General features: G+C 47.4%; 1 protein-coding gene across 2 annotated transcripts; it reads left to right on the top strand.

The window, feature by feature from the left end:
• The first annotated feature begins 110 nt into the window (after positions 1-110).
• C1QTNF2 (C1q and TNF related 2) lies at positions 111-22,469 on the top strand. 2 transcript variants are annotated; one of them, XM_031935407.1, is made up of 4 exons: positions 130-238; positions 15,516-15,768; positions 20,465-20,482; positions 20,687-21,253. In XM_031935407.1, the coding sequence occupies exons 2-4, from the start codon at positions 15,525-15,527 to the stop codon at positions 21,076-21,078; spliced, it is 654 nt and encodes a 217-aa protein (XP_031791267.1). In that variant the 5' UTR covers positions 130-238; positions 15,516-15,524; the 3' UTR covers positions 21,079-21,253. The 2 variants fall into 2 exon arrangements, with proteins under 2 accessions (XP_023074697.1, XP_031791267.1); XM_023218929.2 differs by having other exon boundaries at positions 111-238; positions 20,465-22,469.
• The last annotated feature ends 2,249 nt before the right edge of the window (positions 22,470-24,718 follow it).

The following is a 24,718-nucleotide window of genomic DNA, read 5'->3' on the forward strand; positions in this document are numbered from 1 at the left end:
ACCCGAGTTGTCATCAGCACTGCAAGTTTTTCCAAACAGCTGCTAAAAAGAGAATGCTGCCCTGCGGGCCAGCCCACGTGACCGGGAGGAAGGCTCTCCCGCCCATGACGGGATGGGAAAACTATGCCTGGGGCCGGCGCTCGGCCCGGCTGCCGCCGCCGAGGAAAGCCGGGACGCGGAGCCCCGCCGAGAGCTTCTTTGCTCCGGACGCCCCTGGACGTGGCGGGCAGCCGCGAGGGTGAGTGGCCCGCACCGCGGTCGGGCGGGGGCGGCAAGTGCGCGCGGGGAGGAGGAGGACTCGCACTGCTGCGGGCGGGGCAGGATGCGGAAGGCGGGAGAGCTGCCAGCGCGCCTTTATTGCGGGTTGGGCAGCTCCCGCATTCCTGCCTCTCGACTTCTGGCTTCTGTATTATAACACAAATTAACATGTTTTGGGTCCTTACTGTGTGCCAGGCTCTGTGCCAAGTGGTTTACCCGTTACAATAGTAATACCCGTTGCTCTGCCATTTATTGAGCGCCTACTTTGTGCCAAGTCCTGCCAGCACTTTACTTGTGCTCTTTCATTTTCATGACAACAGATGATCCCGGTCTACAAGAGAGGAACTGGGCTCAGAGACATTAATGATTTGGACAGGGTTGCACAGCTAGTAACTGATGAAAAAGGGACTTGAAGTCTGGTAAATCTGAGTCCAATACCCGAGCTAACAATCACAGTTAACATTTACTAAATGCATTATTTCATTTAATCTTCACATTTATTTAAATATGTGATACAGACTGGCAAACAGCTCAAAAGGTATTGAACGGCAGGCAGAGATTTGTACCCCATGCTTCTTAACTCTCTTCACTCTCCTTCCCTGCCTAAACTACTTGTCTTAATATGCTTTGTTCTTACTTCTCCATCCCCACTGCTGCTGCCGCATTCTGGGACCTCGCTTTTCAGCCGAACAATTGCAGTGGGCCCTAATACTCTCCCAGCCCAGGTCTCTCCTCTGACACCATGAGTCCCTTGCACTACCTCATTGTGATCCTCCTCTGCTCCTTGACCACAAACCTGCCCTGCTTGGAAGCCTACAGCGGTCCCTTCCTTAGACTGGCCTTTTCTCAGAGACCCTGTGTTTCCACTATGCTGAAGTAGCAGTAATAGAAAGACAATGTCCTACATAAGGCAATCCAAGGCTGGTGCTCAGTTAGCATTGTTAAAAATCTGTCCTCTCACATCCTTATTTTTGCCTTCCCTCTGCACCATTCTCTAATGTATTCTGTCATCTGGAGTAATTATATCAATTACTCCTGCTTTCAACTGCCCGATCCTCAGACTCTCCACACATTTCCAAGCATCACTACAGCCCTTCATTGTAACACATCAGATTCACTGCAGAATTTGTTTCCTCCCAAATGTCTGACTTCTCCCCATCTCCTAGCAGGGATAGCACACTTACCTGTCTTCCAATCCTTAAACCTTAGGGTTACCTTTTGTTTTAAATGTTATAAAAGTAACAATGCTCATCACAGGAAATTCGAACGGTTCAAAAGTTAGAAAGAGAAAAGTAAAAGCCTATAGACTCCCTCCCAATTCTGAAAGGTAACCCCTTTAACAAGATTTTGTATCTTTTCAGAAAGTATTTCCCCAACCCTTCTGTACATGTATATACTCTATATTTGTGCTGGTTTTTTTTTTTTTTTTTTTTAAACTCAAAGAGAAGCATACTTTACATTCCATGGTACAACTTGCTTTTTTCACTTAACAGTGTGTCTTCGCCATGTTTACATATCTACATATACAGGCCTACTTTGTTCTTCTAATGGTGTCATAGTGTGTCATTGTATGGATGAACTGAGATTATTTTTCACAAGGCTGGAGTCATCTTTGAAGCCACTCTGTCTCCATCGAATATTCAGCAAGTTCTCCAAGATGTCACTTTTTTCTCTGCAAATCTCCCTATTCTTCTCCCCTGTCTCTCTATTCCTTCTCTTATCCTGACCCTACTGATCAGACAGTCTCTCTTGCTGTCTCAATCACTGATGCGTCCTACTCCTGAATGTTCACTGTGGGGTAACAGAGTCCCTCTCCACACCCACAGCTTCACCCACTCCTTCTTCCAGGTCAAAGGCCTGCCAACCTTAATTTGCCTCTATGAGATGAACTCTTGCATAAATCAAACTTCTATTAGTTACGTTCTATTTTAGCTTTTCTTTTTTTTTTTTTTTTTTTTTTTTTGAGATGGAGTCTTGCTCTGTCACCCAGGCTGGAGTGTAGTGGCACGATCTCGGCTCACTGCCATCTCCACCTCCTGGGTTCAAGCAATTCTTCTGCCTCAGCCTCCTGAGTAGCTGGGACTACAGGTGCACGCCACCACAACCAGCTAATTTTTGTATTTTTAGTAGAGACAGGGTTTCACCATATTGGCCAGACTGGTCTCGAACTCCTGACCTCGTGATCCACCCGCCTCGGCCTCCCAAAGAGCTGGGATTACAGGCATGAGCCACTGTGCCCGGCCCATTCTAGCTTTTCTTTTGAAAGGAATTCTGTGCCAAATATTTATTCAAGCAAATAACCTTCCCGTGGATTTTTTCACTTCTATTAAGTGGCTCCTGTAACACACATACACATGCGCATACACATCACTGCCCTGTTAGTAACTCCTCTGTTAGCTGAGGGGCCATGGTAGAGGAACTTGAGCTCTGGGCTCCTAGCCAGCAGGACTGAGTTCCACCCAAACTTTGACCTAGGAAAAGTAATTTTTCCCTTTTCTGAGCTCTGTTTTCTCTTCTGCCAAGTGGAGATGACAGTATCAGCCTCTTAGAAGTGTGGGGAGAATTAAGGGAGATATGGACATCAAAACTTTGAAATAAGAACACGCAACATACATAGAGAATCATCACTCTTTTCCTCTAGGTTAGGGGTTGCAAACTCAGATACTGACAGGGGCTGTGCACAATGTGTATGGGAATGGGATGCATGATATTTGGGAGTGGTGAGGACTGTGAACACTCTAGAACACAGGCTGTCTGTCCTAGTCAGTGTGGGGCACCATGACAATACCACAGTCTGGGGACATGCAACAATAGACATTTATTTCTCACGATCCCTAGAGGCTGGAAACCCGTCATCAAGGTGTCTGAGGGTTGGTTTCTTCTGAGTCCTCTCTCCATGGCTTGCAGGTGGCCATGATCTGCTGTGTCTTCACATGGTTGTCACTCTGTATATGTCTGTGTCCTGATCTCCTCTTCATATAACGACACCACTCATACTGGATTAGGGCCTACCCATATCAAGGTAAAATATGACTCATTTTACCTTGGTTACCATTTTTAAGGTTCTATCTCTAAATGCAGTCCCATTCTGAGAATCTGAGAGTTAGGACTTCAGTGTGTGAATTCTTGGGAGACACAAGTCAGCCTGTAATACCTTGTCTCAAGGGGCAGCTACCTGGTGACCTGCGTAAATGCAGGCTCAGTGCTGCCCAGATCCTTCTGCTGCTCAAGAAAAGCTGCAAACGTCGATGTTAATATAAAACCTCCCAAGTTTTACATTGGCAACAATTTCCAATTAAAAACCCAAAACAAAAAGTACAGAGTAGTCTGTGATCCACGTGAGGCCACTGATCCGCCAATTGATCCCTGTTTGTCTAGGCTCTAATTCCCTCAGTGGCAGGGGCATGTTCCATAGCTTTTTAATCCTTCTCAGCCAGTCTTTGCACGTTGTTTATTCTCTCTCTCTCTCTCTTTTTTTTTTTTTTTTTTTTTGACAATGTCTTGCTCTGTTGCCCAGGTTGAAGTGCAGTGGCACTATCTCTGCTCACTGCAGCCTCTGCCTCCTGGGCTCAAGCGATTTTCCCCCCTCAGCCTCCCAGGTAACTGGGACTACAGGCGGGCACCACAACGCCCAGCTAATTTTCGTAGTTTTTGTAGAGACGAGGTTTTGCCATGTTGTCCAGGCTGGTCTCGAACTCCTGGACTCAGGCAATCCACCTGCTTTGGCCTCCAAAAGTGCTGGGATTACAGGCATGAGCCACTGCACTCAGCCTACACATTGTAATATTAACAAAAAGTTAAAAGCTAATCATTGAATGACTAAATTTGAATTTTACAATCTTGTTTAAAGTAGGGCACACCTGTAGAAATCCTGTACCTCTTTGCTTTCATGCCAAGCTATAAAATCGCATCAGTCATTATAACTGCCTTCATCGCCATTGATGCCAAAGTTTGCAAATGTTCAGCTCCTCACAGGGTCACTATTACGGCCACTTTACAGATGGGGAAACAGCAGACCCAGGTCTACCCAGGTCTGCTTGTTTGTTCTCATGAGTGTGACAACCTTTTCCCATGACATCATCTCTCTCTCTGTTCTCAGGAATGATTATTGTATCAAAAATCACTGCTGTTACTGAGTGCTTACTGTGGGCTGGTTGCTGCATTATCTCATTCAATTTTCACAATTACTCTATAAGGGAGGTGTGAGCAGTCAAATTACTTGAGGGAGGCATTCCTAAAGACCTCAAATAATTCAAAACTGGTGTCATTAAAAGCTCACCTGCTGAATGGAAAACCAAACATCATATGTTCTCACTCATAAGTGGGAGCTAAGCCATGAGGATGCAAAGGCATAAGAATGACACAGTGGACTTTGGGGACTTCAGGGGAAAGGGTGAAAGTGGGGTGAGGGATGAAAGACTGCAAGTAGGATACAGTGTATACTGCTCGGGTGATGGGTGCACCAAAATCTCACAAATCACCACTAAAAAACTTACTCATGTAACCAAACACCACCTGTTCCCCAATAAACTATGGAAATTTTTTAAAAGTTAAAAAAAATAGCTCACCTGCTGAAGAATGGTAGGTATTTCTGATTACCTGTTAGGACAGTGCTGTTATGTGGCTATAGCATAAACACAGTTTACAATTTACAATTCACACTGCCTTACAAGATTCTTGACAACTTTTAACTTGGGAAAATTGGGGTTATTTCAGATTTCACACATAAAGTGAAACAATAAATATTCAAATTCGAATAAGACTATACATTATTATTTTTCTCATTCTACAGACAAAGAAACTGAGACCTAGAGAGATGAAATAACTTGCCCAAGGTCAAACAGCTGGAAAATGACTTAACCACCAGACCAGCTCATGCTTCTCTAAGGGTAGACCTGTATCTAATTTATTTTTTCTTTGTAGAGCTGGCGGGGTGAGGGGAGGGGGGGTCTCACTTTGTTGCCCAGACGGTCTCACTTTGTTGGCCAGACTGGTCTCGAACTCCTGTCTTCAAGTGATCCCCTACCGCAGCCTCCCAAAATACCAGCATTCTGGATGTGAGCCATTGTGCCCGGCCCTGTATCAGAAGTTTAGCGTTACTCTGAACGCCCATCAAGGCCTGACCAGAAATGACTCCATGGAAGTTCTTGGGCCCACCCAGAAAAGTCAAGGAAAACTTAGCCTGTTCTCCCTGACCTCTTCAAAGTTCAGAATTTGTTTCTCTCCCTCAGTTCTTAGATCTTGTAGTCCCCTTTATGTCATTCCCAGGGATTGTTGTCTAACCCCAAAATTTCCTTCCCCTGCTGCCTGCCTGGTCTTGGATGCTGTTACATCTAGATGCCGTTGGGCGCCTATTACAAAGGAAAAGGAGAGTGAGGCTCTTTTTTCCTGGTCACACAGGTGTGCCAGCCGGACGCTCAGGTAAGCAGATCATTATAACCTGCCCAGGAAGTTCTAGGAATCAGAGTGGGCCCTACAGGAGCAGCAACTACATCTTTTCACCTCCAAATCCCCAGTGTCCGGCCTCAAAGGCAATAATAATAAACCATACTATTTATTGGTTATCCATGTGCCAGGCCACAGTATCATGCACACATGCACACCTGATATCCCATTTGGCCCTGTCACTTGATGAGATAAGCACCATCCCGCTTCTTCCCTGGTCTCTGTATTATGGAGCACGGACACGCCAGGTGGCTCAAAGTTGTGAAGCCAAGGCAACACCCCATCCTTCCCTCAGAGCAGAAACAGCAGGGCAAGAACAAAGGCTCAGCCTCCCTAGGACTTTTTTTTTTGGTGGCACCCGACAGAGCCATAACTCAAACTAACTTAAGTGAAAATGGGAGTTTATGAGAAGCTACCGGAGTCTCTACCTGAAATGCATGCAGGACTCAGGGTGGCAGATCAGGACTGGTTTTTGTTAGTTCAACTGCAGTTAGTGGCAATTACAATTTTAAACAAGGTCTTAAAATTTGTATCATCACATTCAACATCCATTACCTTGTTTGATTTTTGGGAGGGCAAGAAATAATAAAATAATAGAAGCTAATGCTTTTATACCTCTTGCCATATGCCAGGTCTTATTCTAGAAACATTAAATTCTCATAACAACTGTCTAAGGTAGGTTCTATTATCATCGTGTTCATGTTGGAGAGGAGGAGACTGAAGGGGAGAAATTAAATAACGTGTGAAGGTACTACAGCTAGTTCATGGCGTCTGAACCCACACAGCTATGCTGGGGCTGTTGTAGAAGCCAGCATGCGGCTATTGAAGACTTGAAATGCTCCAGTCTGATTTGAGATCCGCTGCAAGTGTGAAATACATCACTAGGCTTCAAAGACTTAGTACTAAGAATGTACAATGTCTCATTAATAATTTTTATGGTGATTACATGTTGAAATGATGATATTTGGGAAATAATGGGCTAAATAGCATTGAAATTAATTTCACCTGCTTCTTTTTTACTTTTTTAATGTGACTACAAGACAAACTGACACGTGTGACTTGCATCATTTTCCTATTGGGCCGAGCTGCTCACACCCACTCCCCCACTGCTGTGGTCAGGCACGTGGAGACGGGCCCTGGGGATGCGATACCGGGATGTGAACATCCTCAGCCGCCTTCTCTCCCCCTCACATCTCTCACAGCTGCTGCATTCTTCTCTCCCACGGCAGTCCTTGGTCTCCACGTGGAGAAAACAGCTGTAGACAATGCCAAAGCTTGACGGCTTTGTCTTCGGCCACTCCAGAGCCTGACTCTTGCCCTCATTGTGCAGAGGAGGCAGCTGAGGCTCAGAGGTGCAGCAGGCCAGGGCCCCGGGGGTGGGCTCCACTGCCCACCACATTATGCACCACGTTTGTCGTTTTGTAAAGGCTGGGAGTGTATATATTAGAAGGTATAAGTCTTCAGCTTTAACACACGGACTGATTTCCTGTGTGCTTTCAAGAATTCTTGCTGAGACAAACCCTTGGCTTCCGAGGCCTTGTTAGATCATGATGTGTCCTTGGATCTCATTTTCTAGGCTGAGCCAGAAATGAGGAGAGAGAAAGAGAGAAAATAGCAGATGAAATATTTTCTGAGGCATCCTGGCAAGTGGGCCCCACAACTTTGATGCCTCTGTATTTAGACTCTGGATTCTGGACAGTTTCCAAATGGACACTGATCCTGAGATCTGGAGAGAGGGGACATTTCGTGAGCACTGTGTGAGGAGCAGCTTTTTCCCTCCAAGGATCTCTTTAGCTTTTCAGAGAAGCTGGAGAGGACTGTTTCCAATTTACTTCCTGGAATTCGGGGAGGACGTGGAATGTTTTTTATTATAATATTCTATTCTCCCATCAAAGCGGATTTTCAGCAAGCTTCATCTGCAAGCAAGTCTTGTCCCTTTTAACACCAAACACAGGCAGAATTGCCCTGCTGGGCGAGATTTGGGTGTCCTCTTCCACCCAGGATGAGGTCTCCCCTGAAATACTCCAGGGGCTCCCAGTGGGAGTTCAGGACTATGATCCCTTAGTTCAGTTGCAGCTAGTGACAATTACAATTTTAAATACGGCTCTAACTTTTGTATCATGTTTTGTTTTCAAATCCACTATCTTTTGATTCTCTGAATAACCCTGTAAGGCAGACTGGGCAAATGTCCATTTTACAGGTAAGGAAATGAAGGCCCAGATAAGATGAAATGACTTTTTCACAGTCACATGATTAGTAAGTTACAAAACTAGGACTGGGACCCCGGTCTTCAGAATCCAAGCCCAGTCATTGCACTGAGTTTTCCTCAGTGGCCAAGTGAGGCTTTGTCATCCACACTTTTATTGAGACCCTTGTGATCCCCTTGCTTTATAAATTGTAATAATACTGGTGGGCTGGGGAGGTCCTCAAATGCCAGTGGGACCTCAACTCCAGCCAGTGTCCAGGCTCTTGACACCATCTCAAGAAGGAATTCAAGGATGAGTTAGAAAATTGTGAGATTATGGTGACTTATTGCAACGGGAAAAAGTATACACTCAGGGGCTGTGGGCGTTCTCAAGAGGGAGTTGGGCAGAGGGGTTTGGGGTTTCTATCTTTACGGGTTTCTTTAACCAACAGGTGGAATATTCATGAAAATTCCTGGAAAAAGGTGGAGATTTCCCAGAACTGTGGTGCCACCCATTTCTACACCAAATATGGGTGTTCTCGGAGCTGTCGTGGCACTGGTGGGTGTGTGATTGAGTACATGAACGAGCGTATAAAGAGGTCCTGGGTGAAATCTCGATCAAATCCATCACCACGTTGGGTCCAGTGGGTCTTAGCCAGCTTGGTCCACACCCTGTTTTTCAGGGTCTTATCGGCCTATATAGCCTCTAGTCATGTCAAACTGCTGCCTGGAATTTTCCTCCTGTGACCACCCTGGATCATTCCTGTCTCTGTAAGAGTGACCAGTTCATTTAAGGTTGTTCACCAGCTGTGTGTTGAGTATTTACTCTATGCAGGTGCTGCGCTAGGCTCCGGCAGTCCAACTGAGGGAAACATGCAGGGCCCATACTTTCCTGGACCTTCCATTCCAGGGAAAGAGCCAGACAGTTAACAAGTCAAGAAACAAACAAATGCATAATCACAAATTGAGCCAGATGCCTTGAAAGAACAGGATGGAATAAGAGCATATGCAGGGTGGGTGGAATGCTTTGGATCACATGATCAGGGCAGGCCCCTCTGAGGAGATGACAGGAGACCTGAGACTTGAAGGATGAGGCTGGCAGCTACCTGAGGGCTTCCCGGAGGAGGTGAAGGATTGGGGGCATTTCAGGCACAGTTTTTTCCAACCGTGGAGCTTTTACAGTGTCAAACACTGGACTAGATAGAATCTTTGAATGCGTTCCTTCACTCATTTCTCACACAAACTCCCTGAGGTAGGTGTACTATCATTTTCATTGCATAGTTGAGGGAACCAAGTGCTGGGTGTTCCGTGGCTCTTAACCACGGAGTTAAATGCCACTCCTACCTGTCAGTGTGTCAAAACCTGATCACCAACAGGTCAGATTTATTTGAGCATAATTTACATCTTCCAGTCTGCAAGGGGAGATTGTTCAGCACCCAGGCCTAGCGGGCTTGCTCAAGACAAGTATTCCTGGAACTTCTACTGGCAGACACATTCAGGAAGGATCAGTGAGAGGCCCACGTCCCCACTTCTGGCCTTTCTCACATCACAGTCTGGTCAGAGGGTCCTTGGGAATAAACCAGGGGGCCATGTCCTGTGGGCCAGGAGGAAGACTTCCCTGACAGTAGACTCAGGCTGTGGCACTTTAGCTCCTAGTGCTTTTCTAGAACATGTGTGTTGATGAATCATTAGCTACTTAACAGAGAGATGAGAAGCCAGATTTAAGAACTCATCCATGTTCAGCCAGGCTCGGTGGCTCACACCTGTAATCCCAGTACTTTGAGGTGAGGCAGGCAGATCACGAGGTCAGGAGTTCGAAACCAGCCTGGCCAGCCAGCACAGTGAAACCCAGTCTCTACTAAAAATACGAAAAATTAGCCAGGCATGGTGGCATGCGCCTGTAGTCCCAGCTACTCGGGAGGCTGGGGCAGAAGAATTGCTTGCACCCAGCAGGCGGAGGTTGCAGTGAGCCAAGATTGTGCCACTGCACTCCAGCCTGGCAACAGAGCGAGACTTCATCTCAAAAAATAAATAAATAAATAAAAATAAAAAGAACTCATCCGAGTTTAGCAACCCATGATTCTATTTCTGGGGTTTAACCAACTAATATTTTTTATCCCTTTAGCAGGAAGGCTCTAATGAAGGCGTCCATATTCAAGTAACACCTTCCCACCCCCAGAAAGGACAATTTAGGAAGTGAGATTTTTTTTAAAGGTGAGAAAGGACTAATACTTACCTCTCTTCTGGTTAATTGGACAGCTCTCTATGGAGCACCTGCTATATGTAAGGCATTCTGCAAGGCTGGCCCCACCCTACGGGCCAGAGAGGGCAAGACCTAGCCCTGTACTGTAAGGGGTCAAAAGCAAGGAGGGATTTGATCTGATTTGGGTTAGAAAAGCAGAGGAAAAAAGAACTGATTTGTATCAAGGGGTGTCAGTGCTCTCTCTTCTGGATTTCAGCCACTGCCTGGTTTTCTCTTCGCTGTGGATTTTCTTGAGGGCAGAGTCCGTGTCTCCAACACTTACTAATTACGCAAATATTTCTTGAACATCCACTGTGTGTGAGGAAGTTTGAAGCCAGGGGGCCAGCTGGGGTCCCTGTACTCATGGAGCTTATATTTTAGTGGAGACACATGGGGGAGGCAACCAAGTAAAGTGATAGGGGTGAGTGGAAAGAGCTGGGAAAGGGGAGCTTGCAGAAAGGGGGCGCTGGCTGAGAGGGCACGTCAGGGAATGCCTGGAGGAAGTGACATTTAAACTGAAATACAGGAGATAAAGAGCCAGCAAAGCAAGAGGGTGGAGCTGTGAGGTTACTGGCGAAGTGGCTGGCGCCTTGGGGCTGAATGGAGCTTGGCCTGGAAAAGGTAGTGGGGGTGGGAGGGGGGTGCTGGGCCAGAGGAGCTGAGGGAGCCAGGGAGGAGCTGAAGTTGGGGCGGAGGCTGGAGCCAGCTCCGTTGGGGCCTCTTAAGCCGTAGCTGGGGTTCTGATGTTTGCTGTTTAAGCCAGCACCCTACTGGAGGGTCTTGGGTAGTGACACCCTGATCTTTTGGCTCAGGCCTTGGAAACACCCCCCATTAACAAACCAAAGGGGCTTATAGTGGGGACCCAGGGTCCAGGAGGCTGTCCCCTCCATGCCTCTCATCACCTTGTCTAATCCAAGTGTGGGCCTCTCAAAGGACAGGAGGTCTTGCTGAAACATTGATTTACTCCAGCACCCCGAGAGAGAAAAAAAGCATCACTTGTACATTTTCAAAGTCATGTAGTGTGTGTATAAAAATTGTAAAATAAAATACAGGGCATCAGAGAGATTTCTCTATGGCTGTGTGTGGTTTTGGCATATGCTTCAAGGTCTTTTCTGTAATGTGGGATATTTAGGAGGAAAAATATAAGAAATGCTGACATAATGGAAAGCGTTTGGGTACTAGGGTCAGCCAAACCCAAGTTCAAATATAACTTCTGCCACTAACTAGTTGTGTAAACATAAGTAAATTAGCCTGAGTTTCAGTGTCTTCTATAAAATGGGGGGAAAATAGCAGGGGCAGGAAGCAAGGGGCATGGATTAAGCACAGTCTTCAGAGGCATACAGACATGGGTTTGAACGCCATCTCCATTAATCCCTGATTGTGTGACTCTGAGTAGATAACTTCACTTCTTGGAGCATCTGTTTTTTCCTCTGGAAAAAAAAAAATGGGACAATAAGGGCTCAAGTAAGCTTCATAGGACTTAAGTAAGCTTCATATAAAACAATGCAGCAGGCTGGATGCGGTGACTCACGCCTGTAATCTCAGCATTTTCGGAGGCTGAGACGGGTGGATCGCTGGAGTCCAGGAGTTCAAGACCAGCAGGTGACATGGCAAGACCCCATTTCTATAAAAAATACAAAGATTAGCTGGGCATGGTGGCATGCTCCTATAGTCCCAGCTACTCGGGAGGCTGAGGAGGAAGGAACACTTGAGCTCGAGAGGTGGAGGTTGCAGTGAGCTGAGATCATGCCACTGCACTCCAGCCTGGGTGACAAAGTGAGAAAAAAAAAATGTAGATACAGAGCTTCACACAGTGCCTGGCACATTGTAGGTGTGTAATAAGGTGGGTTTGCTTCTGCCTTGGTTTCCCCATCTGTAACTGAAGAGGTTGGATTAGATGGTTCCCTGAGGCCCTCCCCAAGTTCATGATTCTAAATGTATTTAAAAGGTGCAAGCTGACAGTGGTGGCACACTCCTGTAGGTCCAACTACTTGGGACAGAAGGCTGAGGCAGGAGGATCACTTGAGCCCCGGAGTTCAAGGCTGCAGTGAGCTCTTGCACCATGCACTCCAGCCTGGGCAACAGAGCAAGACCCCCATCCCTAAAAAAAAAAGAAAAATAAAGAAAGGCCCTGGAAGAGTTAATCTGCCTGGATTCCTCAGGGCCTTAGTGCCCCTCTAAGCACCCTGCCCCCAGGCTTTCTCCACACCATTGTGTAGAGAATGGGGTGAGGGTGGGGCAGGGCACAAGCTGGGAGCAGAGCTATTTGGAGCCTTGTTTTTCTTGGAGGTGCTGTGGAGGCTAGGAGACTCTCCTCTCCCTCCCTTCCTCTAGGTTTGGAACTAGAATCTGGTCTCCCCGCCTTTATTTCCAAAACATTTCCTGCCTGTAGCTCCCAGCACTCCTCTGGGACTCCAGGAGCCTTCAGGCTCCAGCTCAGAAAACCCTTCCTCCCTGTGTGTCTCAGACACACACCCCTCCACCCAGGCACTGGGGCCTGCCCCGAACCACCTTTTGCAGAGAGGCATTCCCTCTTTGTCCAGAGAAGCTGGTGCAAGGCCATTGTGGGCAAGAAAGCAAATCCAGCTTCCTCTTGTGGAGCCTGTGTGGCTGGGCATGGAGGTCAGAAGAGAGAGGGGAGTTGTCAAGTGTGACAGATGGTTCCCCTTCTCTCCCTCTCTTTTCTGCCTGTCTTCGGCTAGCTCTTTGAGGATTCTCATCTGCCTTGAAGACTTGCTTCCACTTCCTCTCTCTCTCCCTACTGCAAAATGTTTGTAGACTGCAACTTTCCAAATCATTTCGAACCTGCTTTAAAAATTCAGTTTCTATTCTGGGGGTCCCAGTTGTGCTGCAGCTCACAAATAAGGCTAACCAGTAGTCCAAGACCCTCATCATGTAGACAAGGGAAAGAAATGGTGGTTCACAGGACCTGGGGAGTGTCTAGGCCATGGTTTTCCAAAAGCACCTGTCATTTATGTAACGTTTCCACGATGTTTGCCGTATCTGCCTACCACCTCTACTATTATTTATGCAACCTAGGTTGAGCAAGTGTGACGTCAGAAATACAATCAAACTGCATCCTTATTTTTTCCTACCCCTCCCTACTTCTAATTTAGTCAATGAGGGGAGCTCCTCCTCCCCCTGGTTGAAGTCTCCACTCCCTGGCAACCCTTCCGTTCAAAGGTGAGATTTCTTCCTGCTCCCCCATTGAAGGTGTGAAACGGGCAAGGCCATCTTCTCCCCTTCCAAGTTGAAGGGAGGGGAGGTACAGGGACAGGAGGAGGATTTCTAGATGTTTCATGACTGGGGCAGGCCTAGACTGCTCTGCATCTCTGTGCCTGGCAGACATTTAAAGCTATCTTTTCCATGAGGGCCTTTTGCAGGCTCTTTGGGAGTGACCATTTTGGGCCCTGTGATTGTCACACTGCTGGGATGTGGGCAATGAACATTTTCCTTTCTCTGCAAGCCCAGGCCTTCCCCTCAGCATCTGTTTCCAAGGTTAAAGATCCTGGAGGGGGCAGGAGGAGAAGTATGGTCAGCCTGTTTCTGAGAGGAACAGCCAGAGGCAGCCAAAAATCCTGGACAGGGTCTCCAAGAGCCAGCGGCCAAGCAGAGTGAAGGGAACGGAGATTGAAGGCCCGGAAGGAAAAATGAGTTCCAAAGGTCAATGCCTGAGCAATGCCCCTGCCATGCAACCAGGACCACAGCTGCCGAGGATCCCCCTAATACTCAGACGCTCTGACTGGATAGCCACAGGCTGAGTGAGGACTATGGAGCCCACAGTGCTCTGTATCTGGAAAGAGAACAGATTAAAGTCTGAAAGGTTCAGCATTGCAGCTAGAAGGAACCCTAGAGACCATCTACTCTAGTGGTTCCCAAAACAAGGTCTCTGAACCTCCATCAACGGCAACACTTGGAAACTCATTAGAAATGCAAATGATCCAGCTTCACCCCAGAACTAATGAATGAGAAACTTTGGGGATAAGGCCCAACAACCTGTGTGTTAACAAACCCTCGAGGTGAGTTTGATGCGCACTGAAGTTTAGGAACCACTGCTCGAGTCCAGCCCCTGTTGTTCAGGTGAGGAAACTGAGGCCCAGAGAGGGAAAAGGGTTTGCCTAAGGTCACAAAGCAAGTTACCATTTCATAGTTTATCTCCATGGCAGGAAGTCATGCCTGGGATGTTCCCCCTCCTGGTTTCGTTCCTGAGAGAGAGGCTGTTAATTACAAAGCAATGGAACTGATTTGTTGAGAGATCTTGGGCAAGTTGCTTATTTCTGCTCTGGGTCTCAGTTTCTGCGTATGCATAGTGAGGGCAGGGAGTAGATACCTCTGGGTGTATAGCACACTGGTCTCCGGTGGGATCATGCTATTGCTGCCATCAGCCTTAAGGACACGGTCTAGCCTGGGATGGGAGGACACAGGCTCTGGATCTGGATGGCCTGGTTCAAACCTTAGCCCTGCCATCTACTCATCACGTGATGTAGACCAGGAGCGTCCAGTCTTTCGGCTTCCCTGTGCCACATCGGAAGAAGAATTGTCTTTGGCCACACATAAAATACACTAACATTAACAATAGGTGATGAACTTTAAAAAAATCGCAAAAAATATCTCATGATGTTTTAAGAAAGTTTACAAATGTGTTGGGCTGCATTCAAAGCCATCCTGGGGTGCATGCAGCCCACAGGCCCCGGGTCGGAAAAGTGTGATGTAGACACATTGCTCAACTTCTCTGAGCCTCCGCTTCCTCTCCTATATCTATTCTCTAAGGGTATTGTGAAGATCAAGTAATGAATGGAAAGCTCTTAGCACATGCCTGGAGCTCAGGAAGCACCTGGGGGAGGAGCTGCTACCGGCCTGCCAAGGTCACTCAGGTGATGGTTGACCTCCTCTCAGTAACTGAATCCTCAGCCCTCCTCATGCGCAACCCTGAGTCTCTGTGAGAAGCAGACTACTTGCAAAGTCACCTACAATTCAAGCATTTCTACCCTTGTAGAACTGTAACTTTCTATTCATGCCATAGATTTGGATGAAACCATGGATCATTTCTCTCCATTCATAGCTCCTCCCAGTCACCGGTCTCTGGGTCATAAGGTCTGCATCCATTTCAGCCACTCTGGGGGATGATGGTCTGATCATGAGTGCCTCACCCCCGAGACCGCTTCAAAGTGTATTCTGGGTAATGACTCCACTCACCCAAATACTTCCTCAAGCTATGACGACTCTGTCCACATCACATCTACTTGTATGTGATGCAGGAAAGAGCAAGAGACAGAAATCCAGTTGAGTGTATCCCAGCTGCCTCCTCCTGTGCACCCCCTCTGACCAGACCCAGGCCAGCTTGGTGGCCACACTCACCTGTCACAGCTCTCTTGCCTCCCACAGGTGACCACCATGATTCCCTGGGTGCTCTTGGCCTGTGCCCTCCCCTGCGCTGCTGACCCACTGCTTGGCGCCTTTGCTCGCAGGGACTTCCGGAAAGGCTCCCCTCAACTAGTCTGCAGCCTGCCTGGCCCCCAGGGCCCACCCGGCCCCCCAGGAGCCCCAGGGCCCTCAGGAATGATGGGACGAATGGGCTTTCCTGGCAAAGACGGCCAAGATGGACAGGACGGCGACAGGGGGGACAGCGGAGAAGAAGGTAAGAGGCCTGCACCTGCCCCTCTCGTTCCCACCTGGCTGACAGCATCCGACATGCGAGGGGTGTCATGAAGTTGACATCCTCTTCATTATAAATCAGATTACTGTTTACTTATAAACAGATATATATATATATATATATTCCCCTCCCCCCACCTTGAGACAGAGGCTTGCTCTGTTGCCCAGGCTGGAGTGCAGTGGCATGATCTCAGCTCACTGCAACCTCTGCCTCCTGGGATCAAGCAATTCTCCTGCCTCAGCCTCCTGAGTAGCTGGGGCTACAGACGCCACCATACCTGGCTAATTTTTGAGTCTTTTTAGTAGAGATAGGGTTTCACCATGTTGGCCAGGCTGGTCTCAAACTCCTGATCTCAAGTGATCCATCTACCTTGCCCTTCCAAAGTGCTGGGATTACAGGCATGGGCCACTGTGCCCAGCCTCAGAGCAGTTTATTCTGAAAGGAACATGGGTATTGAATTTTGTGTTCCTGTCCCTGGTGCACCTTTGGGTTGCTAAGTGACTTTGGAAAAGTCTCCCAAAATATTACTCAGAATTCTTGACGATTGCAAGTGACAGAAACCCAATTTGTAGTCCCAAATGGAATGTATTAGCTCATAAAACTGAGACATCGGGCCAGGCGCAGTGGCTCACACCTGTAATCTCAGCACTTTGGGAGGCTGAGGTGGGCGGATCACTTGAGGCCAGGAGTTCAAGACCAGCCCGGCCAACATGGCAAAACCCCATCTCTACTAAAAATACAAAAAATTAGCCAGGCCTGGTGGCGCTTGACTGTAATCCCAGCTACTCTGGAGGCTGAGGTAGGAGAATTGCTTGAACCCGGGAGGCCGAGGTTAGAGTGAGTTGAGATTGCGCCACTGCACTTCAGCCTGGGCAACAGAGCGGGATCCTGTCTCCAAAAAAACAAAAACAAAAACAAAAAAAGCAAAACACAAAACGAAACAAAAAAAAAAGCCAAAACAAAACTGAGACATCCAAGAGCCGAGCTCCAGGAATAGCTGAGTCCAGGAGCTCAAATATCATTGTCAGGGCTCTGCTTCTCTCTGTGTTTGCTGCATCCTCACAAAGGCTGGAAGTTCTGAAATAGCAACTGCTGGGCTCAGGCCCACATCTTCCTGGCTTCATCCACAGAGCAAATCTCAGAACAGCCAATTCTCCTTGGCCACATGTGTATCCTGGACCAACTCCCTTGACCAAGGAGGTGAGGCGCCGCCGTTTGCAGGGCAGGCTCATGGGGCCACCCCTGCGTGCATGTTTGTGTGTGTGTGTGTGTGTGTGTGTGTGTGTGTGTGAGAGTCATTGTGACTGACAGCCCTGCTAAGACCATATGAAATGAAATGGTGAACGGCAGCTCCCCAAAGGAAGGGATGCCAGGCAGACGGCAAGCAGAATGGATATACTCTACAGACCTTTCCGTTGTGACATTCCTTATATCTCCAAACTTTCACCCCAGCAACCGAGCACTTTTCAGTGTCAGCAGCATCCCTAAGCCTACATTTTAAGCAGTAGAGAAATATAATAATTTTTATTTGTATGGCATTTTCATATTGACAAAGCACTTTTGAGCATGTTGCCCATCTGACCATCCATATCCTGTGCCAGAGGGATTCTTATTTTCGCCATGGTGCAGATGAGGATACTGAGAGTCAGAGTGATTCAGTTGAGAGCAAAATATCATCCCTGAAAGAACATGAACTTTGGAAACAAACCTGGTCACTGATTTTGGCAAACTATTTAACCTCTCTCCAAACCATGGTTTCCTCATCTCTAAAATATGGATAATAATAGCACCTGTCTCACAGGGTTGTGGTAAAGATGAAATACAACAGTGTATGAAGCACCTGTCTCAGCGTAGACATACAATAAATGTTAGGCACCCTGTAATTGACTTACTGAGCTCACATAACACACACACAGATAGTTGACTGCAAATCCAGGTCTCTTCCTACCACACCCAACTAATTCCTTCAAAAGTACCTCCTCCCCAGGAGATTAGTATAAAAGTGACCATCATAGCTTTGACTGGCGGTATGTGGGGGCGGGGGGGTCTTCCAGCGTGCTGGGCACTGGTGTCATGATATCCAATTTCCTGACCACAACAGCAGACTCAGGTCTGGACATCTGCTCCAAGCAGGCCAGCTAGAGTTTTCCCTGAGATTTGCCTATGGATCCTGAGAGACAGAGAGTCTCTGCTGTTGACTTTTTCCCCAAATAGATAAAGCTTACCAGGAAGTTCTACCATGTACTGGGGCTGCCTTTGGCCATCTCTTCTGCTATGTGTTGAGTCTCTGCAGAGAAGGAAGCCACCACATCAAGGAAGGCGGTGTTGGGAACCCAGCACATGTAACCCAGACAAAGCTTGTCACCCTGGGGCCAATTCAGGATAACATCCAACCGCCCCCATCACCACACACACAAATTCACCTTCAGAAAAGTCTTTCAAGAGTAAAGTCAGCTTTTCCTGAAGTCTCTCAAAAAAGGTAATGAAGAGGAAAGCACATTATATAGTTCATGGCAGGACTTCCTGGTAAGCTTTCTCACCTATTTGTCTCCCGCCAAAAACCCCAAGTCAAATTGACTTGGGGGCTGCATGGTGGCTCATGCCTGTAATTTCAGCACTTTGGGAGGCCGAGGCAGGAGTACTGGGAGGCCAGGAGTTTGAGACCAGCCTGGGCAACATAGGGAGATACCATCTCGACAAAAAATTTTAAAATTAACCAAGCGTGGTGGTGTGTGCCTGAAATCCCAGCTACTCAGGATGCTGAGGCAGGAGGATTACTCGAGCCCAAGAGTTTGAGGTTACAGTGAGCTATGATCGCACCACTGCACTCCAGCCTGGGTAACAATGTGAGACTCTATCTCTAAAAAAATAAAAATAAAAAAAAAAAGATTCTGTCTCTACTTCTCTTCTCTTGGCCCCTTTTCCCACCTTTTGTTTATTTTCATTTTTTCAAGAGTTTTGTGACTTTTCTTAGTTTTATTTTTTCCCATTCTTTTTGTTTATTTTTAATTATATGAGTAATATACAAATACATTCTCAATGTAATATATTCAAACAATACACATAAAGCAAAAGTCCTCCTTACTTACTACCCCTTCTCATCCTCCCCCTCACCCTCCAGAGGTAACCACTATTAATTGGTTAGGTGCGTATGTTTCCTGGCCTTTTTCTGTGTATTTACATATGTGTTTAATAATACTGGGCATTGTCAGGCATTTAACATAAGCACTCTGTTGCTGAAAATCAAGTGTTCAGTAACAAAATGCTATTTGGAAACCTATTTCCGAATTACGTAAAATAGGAAAAATTCAGATGCATTACAGATTAACTCAGAACTCTAAAACACAGTGAAATGCCTACATACATACGTATAAGAAACAAAGTAACTTGTTAGGATGGAAAATGCCTGAAACATTACTTCCTTGACCACCCAGTTCATATGGGTGACATAACCTTGTGTCAGTGAACTCAAGTCATTATCCACATAGGTTTTATTTAAAATGTTGAGTTGAAGGGACATAAACTAAATTGATTTTATACAAGCAATAGCCAAAAATGTTGTATTGAGAGAAATGTGCATTTTATGAAATATGAGTATGAAACATCAAAAAGCGTTCTAAAGGATAACACAATTGGGGGAATTGTTCTGCAGGGAATGCCAGCTAGTATTTAGGGAATGTTTGCTATAGGCCAGGCACTCTTCTATGCATTTAAATGGGTGTAGAAATATTTAGCATTGTGGTTTCCTTTTGTTTTCCTAATGTTTATTTTTTAGAGACAAAGTCTCACTCTGTTGCCCAGGCTGGAATGCAGTGACACAATCAGAGCTCACTGTAACCTGGAACTCGTGGGCTCAAGGGATCCTCTCACCTCAGCCTCCCAGGTAGATAGGGCTACAGGTGCACGCCACCATGCCTGACTAATTTTTATATTTTTTGTAGAATAGTGTCTGGCTACATTGCCCAGGCTGGTCTCAAACTCCTGGCCTCAAGCGATCCTCCAGTCCCAGCTTCCCAAAGTGCTGGAATTACAGACATGAGCCACCATGCTCAGCCTGGTGTCCTTTTAACATAAAGGGTCTGGCCACCTGCTCTTTCCTTTTAGTATATGTTAGAGAAGGTTTCATAGAGTACACGTAACTCTACTTTTCTTTTTTTTAACTCCTGCATAGAAATCCACAGTATGAATGGACTATAATTTTTTTTATCATTTTCCTTTGGATGGGCATTTGGTTGTTCCTATTTTTTGCTATTGTAAGCAATGCTGCAATAAAATCCTTGTACATGTGCGCAGGGCTTGTATGCACTAGGCAGGGATTTTACTAAGATCAATGTGTTGAAATCAAGAGGCTTTTTCTAGTTCTCTTCTCAACCCATTACCAGCACAGCTCGTGGAAGGATTGATCTGGCAGACAGACCAGACTCTTCCTTAGAAGGCAGGAAAAGGAAAGGGTGTGAACTTTTTGCCCTGATCCACAGTGATTTTTAAAGGTAAGTATCATCATTTCCATTTTCCAGATAGCTAGCATGAGGATTTACGCCCACTTCTATGTGTCTCCAAAGCCTTCTTGTTCTTTCCATTACCCAAGCACTCCTTCTCCAAGGTTGGAACACCAAGGAGCACCCCTCTGCCTAGGTCTGTGAGGACCCTCCATAACATCAGCTGCTCTGTCTTCCAGGTCCACCTGGCCGAACAGGTAACCGGGGAAAGCCAGGACCAAAGGGCAAAGCCGGGGCCATTGGGCGGGCTGGCCCCCGTGGCCCCAAGGGGGTCAACGGCACCCCCGGGAAGCATGGCACACCAGGCAAGAAGGGGCCTAAGGGCAAGAAGGGGGAGCCGGGCCTCCCAGGCCCCTGCAGCTGCGGCAGCGGCCACACCAAGTCAGCTTTCTCGGTGGCAGTGACCAAGAGCTACCCACGGGAGCGGCTGCCCATCAAGTTTGACAAGATTCTGATGAACGAGGGTGGTCACTACAATGCTTCCAGCGGCAAGTTCGTCTGCGGCGTGCCTGGGATATACTACTTCACCTATGACATCACGCTGGCCAACAAGCACCTGGCCATCGGCCTGGTGCACAACGGCCAGTACCGCATCCGGACCTTTGATGCCAACACCGGCAACCACGATGTGGCTTCGGGCTCCACCATCCTGGCTCTCAAGCAGGGTGACGAAGTTTGGCTGCAGATCTTCTACTCAGAGCAGAATGGGCTCTTCTACGACCCTTACTGGACAGACAGCCTCTTCACGGGCTTCCTAATCTATGCCGACCAGGATGACCCCAACGAGGTATAGACATGCCAGTGTGGTCCTCCAGGCAGGGAGCAAGCTTCTGGACTTGGGCTTACAGAGTAAGACCCCTCAACTGTAGGCTGGGGGTGGGGGGTCCAGTGAGCAGTTCTAGCCTCAGGCTGACCTCCTCTGCCTCTTTTTTCCCCATCATTAAATCCAAACCTTTTTATTCATCCAACCATCTATTTATTCACTTCTTTTTAAAGTATCTACTATGTAACAGGCACTATGCTATTCTCTGAAAGGCGCAGCAGTGGACAAGACAGAGCATCTGTCCTCATGCGGCTTACATTCTAGCAGGAGATACAATTTACAAATAACCAAGCAAATAATGTAATAGTATGCCAGGATAGAAATGAACATGCCATGGTTGACAGTAATAGGAATAACAGGAGACAGGGAAGAGGTGGAAATTTGTTTATTTTTGTTTGTTTGTTTGCCTTTTTAGGTTTATTTACATACAGTGACTCTCCAAATTTTAAGTTGACAGCTCAGTGAATAATTTTTACTTATGTGCACACCCTGAAACCTCCATGTAGATCGAAGAACAAGCTATTTCCAGCCTCTCACCTCCCTTCCCCAAAGGCTCTCTTAAGACCCCTCTAAGTCAGTACCTGGAAAAGTTCCATTTTTGAGCTGAGTTCCAAAGAAGGAAATAGAGCAATGCAAAGGCCTCGGAAAAGAGGTCTCCCAGCAAATGACTCTGTAAGTGCAAAGACTTTGACAGGAAAGAGGGAGGGGCCAACGTCAGAACTGAGAAGCGAGGCAAGAGGCATGAGAACCTCCCAGGCCATGGCAGAGCTCGTTCCACTCACAAAGGCTTATCAGAATGCAAAGTGAGCATGACACTGATAAGCAGATCATCTTGAATCTGCTCAATGCATGAGTCAAGTCGGCCACAGACTTGAGCACTTTATTATTAGTTAATCTTTTGCAGGTCCACTTCTCAATGAATGAGATACACCAGGATATGCACGTACGCCTGAGAACCGCTGCTCTAAGATGGCAGGAATGGATCCCACGCAAATGAATCTCACCCCAAGTCCAGGTGCTTCCAGTATGCAGGGATCTGAGGGCTTAAGAAGCCGCAGTCAAAGTGCCAGGTGCTGGCCGGATGTGGTGGCTCACGCCTGTAATCCCAGGACTTTGGGAGGCTGAGGCAGATGGATCACTTGAGGTCAAGCGTTCAAGACCAGCTTGGCCAACATGGCGAAATGTTATCTCAAAAAATACAAAAATTAGACGGGCGTGGTGGTAGGCACCTGTAATCCCAGATACTGGGGAGGCTGAGGTGGAAGAATTGCTTGAACCTGGGAGGTGGAGGTTGCAGTTAGCTGAGATCATGCCACTGCACTGCAGCCTGGGCAACAGAATAAGACTGTCTCAAAAAAAAAAAAAAAAAAAAAAAAAAAAGGGCAGGTACTGAGAGCCCCATGAAACAGTTTGCTGGAGAGAATTTTCAGTTGAAGCCACAGCTCCCTAGCAGCTTTCTCTGGCTGCCCGCCTAGAGAGATACTCAGGGACAGCAATAGCTGCACGGGATGGTTCTGGAAGGAGTGGCCATCTCCATAAGTAAAATGGGGTTTATTTAAAATAACTCCATTTTCTTGGGGGTGTAAATGGTTTGGGATTGGGGTGGGTCTGAAAAATTCAGGAAAGGCTTTCTGATCCAATCAGATTGACGTGTGGGTTGGGGTCCCCTGCAGCACCCCTGTGGGAAGGGGTCAGCTTTGGCCAGTGAACAGTTCTTTTTTCCTTTGCTTTTTCTTACAAATACAACTTTTAGGAGAGCCTTTTGCTTCTTCCTCTTCCTTCTCCCAGGGATATAGGCATTTGAAGGCATTTGACTTAACCCTTTGTAGCCCAGGTAATAAATCCAAACTCAGCAAGATGGGCTGGACCGCAGAGCTCTGTGGTTGCCACTTTTTGGCCCATATTGAACCGATGTCCCCTTGGCATCTGCCAGGGACTCCTCAGGGAGAGTGTGGGAATGATGGGGGAAGACTCGGCACTCTTTTGTAGAGGGTGGGGCAGATAATAGCAGAGACCTTCCAGGGCCCAGGGCTGGGGTCTTTTCTTCCTTGGATGTGGTCTAGGGTTGCTGCAGATGGTGGGTTTGTGGCAGGGCGGGCAGAAGCAGATGATGCAGTTGAGGCAGGTCTCTGGTAGCTAGTGATGTCAAGGATGAGCTCTCCTTTATCCCCTGACTCTTCTGAGGATGGCTGCCTCCGTGGTGAGCCACTTGGAGGTCTCAGGCTGATGATGTGGGATGGTGGCCCAGATGAGGAAGGGGCTCCAAGGCGGTGGCCTTCCCAGATGCGCTGGGCCCCAGCCCTTCTTCCTAGCTATGGCTGATTGCCATGGGCTTCAGCAACCAGGGCCTACCTGTAGGTCTCCACGTATGTAAGCACCACAGAACCCAGTGCATCTCTGTGCTCTCAAATCGCCCTTGATCCAGAGGTATTTTCTCATTTAGAACACACTTTGAAAGGCAGCCATTCCCCTTCTGGAGAAAGCCTGGAGAATCTGCAGCTCCCATGATTACAGTGCAAAGAGCACTAGACACACAAGGCCCTCACAGGCCAGCCCCACCCTGGGTGGAGCCTCAGGGCTCACCTGACAAATGATGGGAGTCGCACTCTGTGTATCTAGAGGGGGATTCGTGGGCTGACTTCTGCATCAGGACTATGATGAGGGTGGGAGAGGGCAATTGAGGCACTCACCTCATGCACAAAATGTAAGAGAGTGACAAAAACCTCAGTAATCAATAGAAATATATGTATATATATTTTTGAGACAGGGTCTTGTTCCGTCCAAGGCTGGAGTACAGTGGCACGATCACAGCTCACTGCAGCCTCAACCTTCTGGGCTCAATTGATCCTCCCACCTCAGCCTTCTGAGAAGCTGGAACTACAGGCCTGTGCCACCATACACAGCTAATTTTTAAATTATTTGTAGAGATGGGGGCCTTGCTATGTTGCCCAGACTAGTCTCAAACTCCTAGCCTCAAGTGATCCTCCCACCTCAGCCTCCCAAAGTGCTGGGATTACAGGTATGAGCTAGCGCACCTGGCAGAAATAATTTTTTTTTTTCCAAGATGGAATCTTGCTCTGTCACCCAGGCTGGAGTGCAATGGTGCAATCTCAATTCACTGCAACCTCTGCCTCCCTGGTTCAAACGATTCTTGTGCCTCAGCCTCCCGAGTCCCTGGGATTACAGGCGCCCACCACCACGGCTGGCTAATTTTTTTTTTTATTTTTAGTAGACACGGGGTTTCACCATGTTGGCCAGGCTGGTCTCGAACTCCTGACCTCAAAAGATTCACCCGTCTCAGCCTCCCAAAGTTTTGGGATTATAGGCGTGAGCCACCACCCCCAGCCAGAAATAATATTTTAATACAATATTTTAATATATCAAAATTAACCAAAAAACTCTATGATAAAATATCAAAATGTTAAGTAAAGATGAGATCTGACAAGGCCAGGATCAGGGCGAGGTAAGGGAGGGCGAGTCATGCAAGAGCAGCTGGATCCTGGTGTCCATCCGCATCTCTGGAGCCTTTGGCAGCCAGGCCTCGCGGGTGGAAAGGCTTTTTTTCCCTCCTGCCTGTCATCTTCAGTTCTGCCACTAGGGGGAGAACGTC

The sequence above is a fragment of the Piliocolobus tephrosceles genome, chromosome 4 (assembly GCF_002776525.5).
Source record: "Piliocolobus tephrosceles isolate RC106 chromosome 4, ASM277652v3, whole genome shotgun sequence".
Lineage (NCBI taxonomy): Eukaryota > Metazoa > Chordata > Mammalia > Primates > Cercopithecidae > Piliocolobus > Piliocolobus tephrosceles.